Source organism: Fundulus heteroclitus, unplaced genomic scaffold, assembly GCF_011125445.2.
Source record: "Fundulus heteroclitus isolate FHET01 unplaced genomic scaffold, MU-UCD_Fhet_4.1 scaffold_80, whole genome shotgun sequence".
In the NCBI taxonomy this organism is placed as follows: domain Eukaryota; kingdom Metazoa; phylum Chordata; class Actinopteri; order Cyprinodontiformes; family Fundulidae; genus Fundulus; species Fundulus heteroclitus.
The window spans coordinates 1248311-1261026 of record NW_023397252.1 but is presented as its reverse complement, the minus strand read 5'-3'; the positions used below and the strand labels follow the sequence as shown (position 1 = coordinate 1261026).

The 12716-nt window shown below is 42.6% G+C and overlaps 1 protein-coding gene across 3 annotated transcripts in view; it reads right to left on the bottom strand.

The window, feature by feature from the left end:
• Positions 1-7253, bottom strand: part of LOC105922945 (major histocompatibility complex class I-related gene protein) — a 58540-nt gene extending 51287 nt beyond the window's left edge. For all 3 annotated transcript variants that reach the window (XM_036134369.1, XM_012858870.3, XM_036134370.1), the window contains exons 1-2: positions 7044-7253; positions 6618-6887 (exon numbers count right to left, since the gene is read on the bottom strand). In XM_036134369.1, coding sequence (XP_035990262.1) covers positions 6618-6887; positions 7044-7092 — 319 coding nt within the window. In that variant the 5' untranslated portion in view covers positions 7093-7253. The remainder of the gene's footprint in view (positions 1-6617; positions 6888-7043) is intronic.
• Between the last annotated feature and the right edge of the window lie 5463 nt (positions 7254-12716).

The window sequence follows — 12716 nt, the reverse complement described above, 5'->3', positions numbered from 1 at the left end:
ACATATCTTAAAGTTTAATCTGCTGTTCTTTAATAGTTTTACTGGTATATACCAATAGTATATTAAAATGTTCTCATTTCAATGATGAAATGAACAACCACTCATGTACAATTCAATCTTGGTGTGACCAATCTTACTCATAGTACAGTATTGGGTCCTCCATGCCACTTATGTATTAACATTTATTTCACATTTAAACATTGACAAGTCACTATTGTTAAGAAAATAATTAGTTGTCTGAGAGGATGTAGGTAAGAAGAAGCTGTTATCTACACTTCAGATGTATAATGTAAGAAATGTGTTTGGAATGCTAAGATAAATTACATGAAATGGGCTAAAGAGAGTAACTACAGCCCAGTTGCACATTTTTTTAATCCATCCATCCGTTTTCCAAACCGCTTTATCCCTCATGGGGTCACGGGGGTTGCTGGTGCCTATCTCCAGCGTTCACTGGGCGAGAGGCGGGGTTCACCCTGGACAGGTCGCCAGTCTGTCGCAGGGCAACACAGAGACAAACAGGACAAACAACCATTCTCACACACACACGCACACCTAAGGACAATTTGGAGAAGCCAATTAACCTAACAGTCATGTTTTTGGTCTGTGGGAGGAAGCCGGAGTACCCGGAGAAAACCCACACATGCACAGGGAGAACATGCAAACTCCATGCAGAAAGATCCAGGGGTGTACTTGAACCCAGGACCTTCTTGCTGCAAGACAACAGCGCTACCCACTGCGCCACTGTGCAGCCCATTTTTTTTTAATATTGAAGTTAATACTTTAAATACTGTCAATGTCAGTTACACCTCTAGTTCCAGTGCAGATGTAAATACAATAAATGTATTTGCCGTCCCGTAAACTTACTTCCGGCGGCGCCCCTGGCGGCAGCAGCCGAACACAGCTCTGCACCAACTCGCGGACTTTTTGCATAAAAATGCATAAAAATGCCGCCAAACTCGCTGGAAACCACTCATCTACCCAGCCGATCAGTACTTGACCGCGAGCGCCTGTTGGAGTTACGATCAAGTTGTGTTTTTGGACTTTTAAATACCACGCTCGACTGCTTACGTGACTGTGGCGTCCTACGGAGACCAGCCCCGGAGGCCTGTGAAGCGGCGGCCTCGACGAGCAGCTCACGCCGGAGGAGAGCGACGCGGAAGCGGTGTAGCCGGCCGAAGAAGCGCGGGTGCCGAGAAGGCTTAGCAGCGAGGCTAAAGGCTAACCCATTCAGACCGCCGCTACCATCCATCTGGCTTTCCAACGTTCGCTCACTGGACAACAAAATGGACCATTTACAACTCGAGCTCTCTACAAAGAGGGAGTTCAGGGACTGCTGCGCTCTCATTCTGACCGAAACATGGCTTTCATCATCAATCCCAGACAACGCCGTTAGCCTGGAGGGGCTAGCTACTTTCCGCGCCGACAGACAGACAGAACTCTGCGGTAAGTCCCGAGGAGGCGGACTCTGCGTTTACACCAATAACACCTGGTGTAAAAATGCTAGATTAGTCACAAGTCTCTGCTCTCCGGACATTGAGCTTATGATTATTAGCTGCAGACCTTTTTATCTGCCTAGAGAGTTCACTGTTGTTATCATCGCAGCGGTTTACGTCCCTCCCAGCGCAAACACAACAGAGGCTATGACTGTTCTCTATCGGACTATCTCTGAGCTGCAATCTGCACACACAGAGGGTGTTTTCATCATTGCTGGGGATTTTAACCAGGCAAATATGAAAACTGTTCTCCCTCATTTTTACCAACATGTGGATTTTGCAACTCGGGGAGAGAACACTCTAGACTTAGTCTACACAAACATTAAAGGAGCATTCAGAGCAGCCCCCCGCCCACACCTGGGCTCTTCAGACCACCTTTCTGTGATGCTATTCCCAGCATACAGGGCCCTGCTGATCAGAGCAAAACCAACAGCGAGGCAGGTGAGGGTGTGGACTGAGGGAGCAATGGAGGCGCTCCAGGACTGTTTTGAGTGCTCTGACTGGAACATGTTCAAAGCTGCAGCAACTTATGAGGACAAGATCAACATTGATGAGTACGCCATGACTGTGTCAGCCTACATCAACAAATGCATTGAGGACGTCAGCACCACCAAGACCATCATCACCCGAGCCAACCAACGACCCTGGATTACTGCGGAGGTCCGTCAAGCGCTAAAAGCACGGAACTCAGCCTTCAAGTCTGGTGACAAGGAGGCACTGAGGACAGCGAGAGCCAACCTGAACCGTGCCATCAGGCTAGCAAAGCGGAACCACAGTCAGAAAATCCAGGAGCTTTTCCATGACGCCAGCAACACCAGGAACATGTGGAAAGGCATCCGGGCGATCACTGAATACAACACGCCCTCCCCCCCGGTGGGTGAAGTTGATGCTGACTTCCTCAATGGACTAAATAACTTCTTTGGGAGGTTCGAGGCACTAAACAGCACTCCAGCAGTGAAAGCTGTTCCCCATCAGGAAGAGGAGGTCCTCTGCCTTGACACCGCCGACGTGTGGAAGACTCTGAGGAGAGTCAACCCGCGTAAGGCCCCAGGCCCCGACAACATACCTGGGCGGGTGCTCAAGGAGTGTGCAGGTCAGCTGGCTGGTGTCCTCACAGACATTTTTAACACCTCGCTGGACCAAGCCATAGTGCCAGCATGCTTCAAGTCTGCCTCCATCATTCCGGTGCCAAAGAAACCTCAAGTCACCTGTTTCAACGACTACCGGCCTGTTGCACTGACTCCCATCATGATGAAGTGCTTTGAAAGGCTGATAAAGGAACACATCGTCTCCAGTCTCCCATCAACACTCGACCCGTTCCAGTTTGCCTACCGACGGAACCGCTCCACTGAGGACGCCATCTCCTCTGCTCTTCACCTGAGCCTGGCACACCTGGAGGAGAAGAACACGCACGTGCGGATGCTGTTCCTGGACTTCAGTTCAGCGTTCAACACCATCATCCCACAACATCTGGTGGGAAAACTGGAGCATCTGGGCTTCAGCACACCCCTTCGCCACTGGCTGCTAGACTTCCTCACCAACAGACCTCAGTCAGTCCGTGTCGGACAGAACACCTCTGATGTCGTCACCCTCAGCACGGGCTCCCCTCAGGGCTGCGTCCTGAGCCCCCTGCTGTTCACCCTGATGACACACGACTGCGTCCCCAGGTTCACCACCAATCACATCGTGAAGTTTGCAGACGACACAACGGTGGTGGGCCTGATCAGAGACGACAACGACCAGGACTACAGAGAGGAGGTGGAGCAGCTGGTGGGTTGGTGCAGAGACAACAGCCTGATCCTGAACGTGGAGAAGACGAAGGAGATCATCGTCGACTTCAGGAAAAACCGGCCTCACCATGCTCCACTGCTCATCAACAGCTCAGCTGTGGAGGTGGTCAGCAGCACCAAGTTCCTGGGGGTGCACATCACGAACAACCTCACCTGGACTGTGAACACCACGTCACTGGTGAAGAAGGCACAGAAAAGACTGTACTTCCTGCGAAGGATGAGGAGAGCCCGCCTGCCCCCGCCCATCCTCACGACCTTCTACAGAAGCACCATAGAGAGCATTCTGACCAGCTGTCTCTCTGTGTGGTGTGGAGGCTGCAGTGCCTCCGACTGGAAGAACGTGAGGAGAGTGGTGAGGACAGCAGAAGGGATCATCGGGGCTCCTCTTCCCTCCATTAAAGACATTTCATCGCAGCGCTGTGTGTCTCGAGCCCGTAACATCATCAGGGACCCCTCACACCCCCACCATGGACTATTCTCCCTGCTGCCCTCTGGAAAGAGGTTCCGCAGCATCCGCTGCAGGTCCACTAGGTTCAGCAAAAGCTTCTTCCCTGCTGCCATCAGACTGTTGAACTGCTGAAGTACAAAAGTGTACCACACTAGATTCGCTGATTTGCACATTTGAACATTTGCACATTGTATCGTATCCTGAAAAATTGAGGCTGCACCTTAACCGGAAACGCACTGCAAAACTGTGTACAATGCAACTGTCTACTTTTAAATCACTGCTGCACCCTACTGCATATTTGTCTACATTTGGTTTACATTGTTTACATTTCAACTGCCTACTGTTCACTGCTGCACTTTATCCGGAAGCAAATTGAAATTTATCCTGTAAGTGACTGCGATTGATCACTGCACTTTATCCTGTACTGTAATTCACTGCAAGGTATCCTGTAGAGTTACTGCAATATTTCTGAGCTGTGTGAAAACGAAATTTCGTTCTTTATGCACTCTGTGTATACAAAATGACAATAAAGAAAGTCTAAGTCTAAGTCTAAGTCTAAGTCTAAATGTATAATTTTGCTGTGTTTTATGATACAGAGAGAGTATGTTGGATAAAACAATAAGGGTGGGGTTTACCTCTGTGCATTTCTATAGCTTCAAAAGAAAATACAGGATAAATCTACAGACAACAGACAGATTTTGACTATATTTGGTTAAATGGGTATGTATTTACTGTCTGTCTCTGTTGGTGGTAAGTTCAAATGCAAACTTTTTCAAAGTGGAAAAAAGTCCCAGTTCGACATTTATCAGAGCCAGTGATGCTTTAAATATTGATAAAAAGCATCTAGTGTGGTAAATTTGTATGAATGTAGCAAAAAGTGCTGCTTTTCTCTTTAGAACAGGTGAAAGGCGCCCTGACCGTCCTGTTAAGCATCAATAAAATAGGAGCATGCATATTGCATAGGACCAATGACATCAGACCAATGAAGCTTTGGACCAATAGTGTCTCTAGCAAAGTTCAAATCAAACCTATACCCTTGCCCACATGTGATTTTTGTCGTCTCTGATGTAAAGTTACATGAACGTTCCTGTCCTTTAAATAGGATTTAAACCAGCACGGAAACCTGACTGGAAAACATCAAAACAGCTGGTCATATTTAAGATGGGAATTAATATTGAAACACAGCTTTTTCAATAATCTTACTGATAAAGGGGAGGTTTGAGATGGGCCTGTAGTTCTGCAATAGTAACTTGTTCAAATTGTTATTTTCCAACAGTTGTTTGATAGTTGCTGTTTTTAGAGACTGGGGGAATAAACCTGACAGAAGGGACGTGCTAATTATCTGATTAATCAAATAATAACATCTTAAAAGTCTTAAAAGTAGACACTCAGTCTACTTCTAAGACTAATCTTACACTGCAAAAACGGATCTAAAAATAAGTCAAATGTTCTTTAAGTTAGTATATTTATCCTTGATTTAAGCAAGTAAATATGATTATCTGTCAATGGAATGAGCATTTTCACCCCTAAAATAAGATAATTAGACATCCTGCACTTGAAATAAGATGATGGAGATGAATTGTTCCTATTTTAAGTGCAAAAATCTTATTCCATTGGCAAATCATCTTATTTACCTGCTCAAATCAAGGACAGATACTCTAATTTTAAGGACATTTTACTTATTTCTAGTTCTGTTTTTGCAGTGTAAAACTATCCTTTTTGACAAAGGACGACACCAGGGTCTATTTTTCTCACTCTACCGAGTTCTACTGTTCTCTAGTTTTGCATTGCTTGTCTTCATTTCAGCTTTTAACTTTTTTGTTCTCTCTTTTTTTTCTTAATAGTAGGTACACCTGGTCTGGCGTTCTATTAGCTATGACATCATCCAGGGAAGACAGATCACCTGCTACTACCATCTAATGTAGAACAGATTACTAGATCAATGTGTGCTTCTGTGTTTTTTTCTCTGTCTTGTTGTGTCTCTGCTCTGTCTTCTGTAACCCCCAGTCGGTCAAGGCAGATGACCGTTCATACTGAGCCCGGTTCTGCTTGAGGTTTTTTTCTTCCCGTTAATGGGGAGGTTTTTTTTCCACTGTCGCTCCATGCTTGCTCAGTATGAGGGATTGCTGCAAAGCCATGGACAATGCAGACGACTCTCCCTGTGGCTCTACGGTTCCCCAGGAGTGAATGCTGCTTGTCGGGACTTTGATGCAATCAACTGGGTTCCCTTATATAGGAAATATTTGACCAATCTGTTTAATATGATTGAACTTCACTTTGGAAAGTGCCTTGAGATGACATGTTTCATGAATTGGCGCTATATAAATACAATTGAATGGAATTGACTTGAATTGAATTGGATTGAATTGAATTTAATTTAATTTAATACAAATTTTACCCACCATAATATTTAACTCTGAGCATTCATATTAGCGGTTGTAGAAATTAGCCTAGTTATTTGTTGATCTCTCTGGAGTTTTGTCTGATATTGATTGGACCGTAAAGTGATGAAAATTATGCTGCCATCCTAGCTAGATTTCACTAGTCTGTATTACTATTTGTAGCAGATTGCTACTTTGGGTTTAATTGGGTACAGCCACTATTTATTGCATCTCTAAAAATAATTTTGATAAATAACAAATTTGAGAATTATAGTCTATTAAATAAATTCATTATGATAATTTCCTTATTTCTAAGGATCCATAGGTAACATTTAGGGATAGCCTACTTGAATAAAAAAAAAATGCCTAAAATCACTGTCATTTTAATTTAAATTAAGAAATCTAACCACTGTATTCATATAATCACTTTCATTAATAAATACTTAAATAATTTGAGTTTAATAGGGAACAAATAGACAAATAAACAAAATGAGATCAACTGTACCTTCTGTTTTTTTAAAAATATCCTTTAAAATGGAGAGCCTGACTTTATTTCCGTTCAGCTGACGTTCAAAGCACTCCCCTTCAAACCACTTTGACAGCTCAGGGTCGTCATGAAGAACTTTCTTCAACCAGTCATAGTTGATCTTTAGTGTCTTGTTGCTGCCGTCACAAAATCCGATTGAATTATCATCAATCGTAACAGAAACTTCCATCTCCGGAAAGTCTGAGAGTCCCGAAGATGCGGTGGTCATAAACCGCAGAGAGTGTTTCTCTATGGAGAGATGAAATGCCACCGAATCACTCAACTATATCCAAAATTCCTGATAAACTAAAACATCGCTATTCAAAGACTTTGTGAGGCAATATGACTCTCACGCAGAAGCTTGTAATATGACATGTAAAGATGAGAGCTGAAGTTGGATGTTACCTGCTGATGAAGCCTTACAGAAGAGATAAAACAACAATAACTTGATCATCTTTCTCTGTCATTCAAAACAGCCGATGAGTAACTTGTCTGTGTCAGGAGTGCAGCCACGTCTTGTTCCTGTGGGCGTGTGTGACTCAAGACGCGACTTGTGCATTTTAGTTCCTCTTATTTTCTCTGATTATCGCACATCTGCTGCAACCAAAACACCACCTTCCTGAGTCCGTAAATGAAAATAGTTGTTCGCTCTTTTCTAAAATACTTTTTTTAGATTCCATGTCAGGTATGCAGTTCTGTGCTGTGGAGGTGTGGCTCGTTCTTACCTTTCCTCTCCAGCAGTGTGTGTCAGGTGGACGATCCAATAGTATGTGTCTGCAGACCCGGAGACCGCTGTTTTAGAAGAGCAGTTCTAGACCTTATGATGCGGAACCTTTAAAAGTTTATTAAAACACTAATTTTAATTGTTGAGACATCTCCTGCACCCCCATACCAAATAGTTTGAAAGTGTATTACATAAATCACTAAATAGTGATAATGGATAAAAGATTGTTAAACATTCATTCTTTATCCTTACATACACAAACATAGATTTTGTGTGTTTGTGTGAACATTCAAACACTTCAGCTGATGGCAAGAAAGTCTGGTAGCTTTGAGTTTCCAGCCTTTGTGTCTCTTTCTGCTATCAATCATCATAAGAAGTGTCAATCTGTGCCACAGACCGATAATATATAGGTGAAGACAGTCTATGTAATCATAATTAAAATTCAGCAAACGTTTTTAATCAAACATGCATACACATCATTTACATGTAGTCTCATTTGCAGCTATTACTACAATTTGAAGTTCTCTATGATGTGATTGCCAGGATACACACCAAAAATCCTGACGTACTTTGTATTATAGTAACATCACTTCATCAAATAAAACATGACTTCAGACGTATCCCTGATGGCTTTAGAAGGATGTGGTGGAGACACAGCAATCTCAGGTCATCTGCTTCATGGCACCTTGCTGGATCAGAACATGGTGGACGGCTCCTCTGTTCATTGCAGGACAGAGAGCTTTTGAAGATCCTTCATACCTGCAGTAATCAGGCTTCCTTTCTATCCTTCTTAAAATCAAAATGTAAAATTCAAATGAAGTTTGTTGGGTACCTTAAAAACTTTTAATACACTGGCTGAAACCTCCATCTATCCATCGTCTTCCTCTTATCCGGGGTCGGGTCGCGGGGGTAGCAGCTTCAGTAGGGAGGCCCAGACGTCCCTCTCCCCGGCCACTTGGGCCAGCTCCTCAGGAGGAACCCCAAGGCGTTCCCAGGCCAGCAGAGAGACATAGTCCCTCCAGCGTGTCCTGGGTCTTCCCCTGAGCCTCCTCCCGGTGGGACGTGCACGGAACACCTCACCAGGGAGGCGTCCAGGAGGCATCCTGACCAGATGCCCGAGCCACCTCAACTGGCTCCTCTGGACGTGGAGGAGCAGCGGCTCTACTCTGAGTCCTCCCCGGATGACTGAGCTCCTCACCCTATCTCTAAGGGAGAGCCCAGACACACTACGGAGAATTCACAAAGAGTCCTAATGCTAAAAGTACCTCTTAGTGACGGCATTTTAGCGAAAAAGATCTTATAATTTCTCCAATTCTAAGGTTTGTCTCAGAATTTTCCCTCGGTAAGATCAAAGTTATTCACAAAGCACCTTAGACCTTAAGAGAGCTCCTAATGTGACTAAATGTTAGTAGTGTGGAAGACTTTTAGCGAGCCTAAGAGTGTCTGAAGCAGGAAGTTGGTGGGAAGAGAGAAAGCTGATTGGCTGATCCACCACCTAAAAAGTGTTGGAAATGAGCACATAAACTTCTAAAACAACCCGATAATTATTAATATCTAGCTAAGATAAGCTTTCTCGTCCCCAAAGGGGGAAATGAATTAGCTTCAGTGGCCCGACTGGTTAAATGCAGTAGTGACATACTTTTATTGAGGATGAATAAATAGTAAATATGTTAGATAATCATGAATAAAAGTGGAGACATTTACAAATAATATATATAAAAGATGTGATAAAGTATTTTCTGTATAACATGATAATGTCAGTAGCCTAAATGGTCATCTAGAAGTTTGCTTGTGTGATGCTATCTCCTCAATGTCATTGCTGCACGGATCGCTCCTCGTTTTGCAGGTTGGTGTGTAGAAGCAGAGAAAAAAGCACATTGATCTACAGCAACATGATTCAAAGTCTGTATTTGTGGCATGATACAGGAGACTTTTTATCTTTCAACACACTCCTCTATTATCTACCCTGAGCTTTCCACCTTTTTTTCTCCATTTTATGTCTGTTGTTTTGCCAAATTTTGTCACTTTATATAAGCAGGCAATCCCAGCAAAATGCTGATATGTGAGTGCACATTAATATCAAAGGTATAAAGTAGTAAAATGACTGGTAAGTAAACCTCCTAACTAAGAAAAAAGTTCTGTCATCACTAACCTCAGAGCCGCTCTCAGCAGCATCAGAATCATTCTTAACCTAAGACTCATAGGCAGAACATTTTAAGCTCAGACAGGAGCTCTATTCCCACTCAGGAATACCTGAAATCACTCCTCAAGTCAATTTAGCCTTGCCCAACACTGTGTTATGCCATCAGGCCATGGGCTAAAATCAGATTCAATTGGGAACAACATGTAAGCAAAGGAATTTCACACATCCACGCAGAGACAGCCTCCCACAGCAGGGGGCCCTGCTATGAGGCCAGACTTCAATTCACTATTTTTTTCTTCTTGCCGGTGGACTGTCAAGGGGAGGGTCCACGCTAGGGGGGCCAGCCAGCCATGCGGGCCTCATGGGGCTCAAAGACTCACACGCTGGGTAAAATGTGCTTTCTGTGAAACTCATTTCCCGTCGCTTCAATGGGGAGACAAACGGGGGAATTCTCGTTGTCTTCTGACTGGCATCGGAGAACTGCCAGGTGAATCAGAGTTAAGTCTGCCGTCTTAACTTCTGCGTCAGACGCTGGAGTAAAGAATCCGTCCAGGCCAAAACCAGCTTTGTTTATTTTTGTCAGCTGTTACAGGAAAGCTGACACGAGACAGCGCGGAGTGGGCTCCTTTCCTCACCAGGCCAAGCTGAGACGAGGGGCTGACCGGGAGTCGCCCGCTGCAGGACAAAGTTTCGAATGCCGGGGACCCGACTCGATCGCGTTGCGGCTAGCCGCGGAGCCACATGCCTGCTGCTTTTCTTGGAGTACTGTTTTCCCTTGGATGCCCAAAGTTAACCGAACTCACACAGAGGTGCCGACAGGTTTGGCAGAGAAATAACAGGGAAACTTAAATGGGTCATTTAGAATGTTACTTGCGTTAATGTTTTCAGTTTTTTTTAAACACGTGGAGCTTACAGGGTAGCTCCTGCTAGCATTCTTCGAACCATGCCATTGTCGATGTAATTTGAGTGTGTTTTTATGGTTATAACCATAGCTCTCAACTCTCACGCATTGACCGTGTGACACACGCATTTCATCAATTGCACACGCTCACACGCATTACTTTGAAAATCTTAATCTTACAATCAAAATCTCACTCTTGAAACGCACGCGTACGGACGCTTTGCGTCATGGCGGAACCAATTTGCGATACAATGGTTTCCGCACGTCCAGTAGTAGAGGGAACACAGCTGCAAGGACCGCAGCCGTGCAAACAAGTTTTCCTCATCCAAAGTGAAACACTTCTACTGTCCGTGTTGCGTGCGAATTAAATGGTAAGTCGTCATGTTTTATTAGTTTGAAATAATTCAAATTGCCGCCATTACTTTCCTTCAATATCGAATGATGTGAAGTAAGAAAGTGAGATAGTCCGTTTAAGATAGTGACATTGATGTGATATTGATTTTTGCGTTATCCGGTGTGGTTATTACGAGTAAAATAAAGCCGAAACTTTTTAAAATTAGTGCCTAATGTCTGATAGCCTAATGCTATTAGCTTCCGGATAACTTCCGCTCTTCCCGGATGCATAACTACGATTTGTTTCAAACATAAGGTTTGTTTCGCTTCACTCCACCATCGTTTGATAGTGCTTTGAGCGTTATTACCGCATTAATGTGGAAGATTAATGTTGCATTAATGGTGTTTTTGTATAACTTTAGGATTGCCCGATTTTAGCGACCGATCGCTGCAGCGACCCCTAGCCTCGCAGAGGTATAATTGCATTAATGAAATTGAGCGTTTACAAGTTTACTGATGTTTACTGAGAAAATCATTCTTTAAAATGCTATTTCATTAAATAATGTGTTATTTAACTCAGGATTTGCATTGTGAATGGGCTGAAACACATACCAAATGTTGTTCTGAATTAGTTTAACTAATTTAACCTCAATTCACATTCTTTAATTTCATTTTATTTCTGTTAATAAATTCTTGAACTTGAAGAGAAGTTGTCCCTCCTTATTATATATGTGTGCAGTTTGCTGTTTAAAGATCGCCAGTGCTTGAATCATCCCTTTCAACCCTCGAGCTGATATTCACCGGACAATATCTAACAGACAGAGAGTTATTTATTAAACATTAAATAACTTACAAACAGTGTGTAATTGCACAACAACTGTAACCTCACTCACCACTTTTTTTATAGACATTGTGTGTTCAACACTTTATTTTTCTGCTCCTCTGTTCCAATAATTATTAGTAAATTGCCATCCCTGAGAATCTTTGCAAAATTCACCTCTCCAAACTTCTTTTTTAACTCTTTTGTCACATCTAAGAGACTTAAAATCCCTCCAATTTTCTTAAAGATGAGGTTTGGTATTAAGAACCACAATTTATGCTTGTCTCTAATAAAATGTTTGATTCAGTTCAACTTGAAAATCATAAATGATGTATTGAAATCTAGCCCCCTTGATTATAAGGATTATTAAGTACTGATCTATTTAGGTAATGAGATTTATTTTTCCAGATGAAGTTATAAAGAGCAGAGTCTACTTCTTTTATAAAGTGTTTGGGAACATCTGTCACTTTTGCAGGATAAACTAATCCTTGTTTTGGATAAAATGATTCTGCATTTCAGTGATAGGTCTCTCATGAACCACAAATCAAATCTGTTCTTGATTTTTGGAAATAAGTGTTAGAAGTTTGATCAAAACAGGTTTATTAAGTGAGTACAACACCAGTACTTATTCAGTTACAGCCAAAAATGCAGTTTACATAAGAGCTACAAAGGTTCATGAAAGGTCAGTGTCTTGTTTCTGCTTCCTCATGCTTGAAATACTAAATTTTGTCTTGCAATCTAAAGTACTGTGGTAAATTTGGTGTAGTTGTTTGTTTTATTTTAAATGAAAGTAAAATAGTTTTTTAAAATCTTCAAGAGGTTCAAGCTTACAAATTAAGGTTAAACTCGTAAGTATTTCCAGGGAATGTAAGGACGAGTTTGATTAAATCTCTTTAAAGACTTGTAATGCATTTATTTATTTATTTTTGGATAAAAAAAGATTAAATACATTTGTTTCTCATTTCTGCCTCTTTGTCCCTTACATTATCCAGCAGATTGCAGGCGGTGAGTGGGATGATGAGACCAGAGAGGTTGTGTGGAAGAAAAAGACGTTATATTTTTGTAATGAATTAAGTTTCTGTGAAAACACACACCACACAGACTCTTTACCTAATAGAGGCTTGCATGTCACGTTAAGATGAATCTGTGCTTTCCTC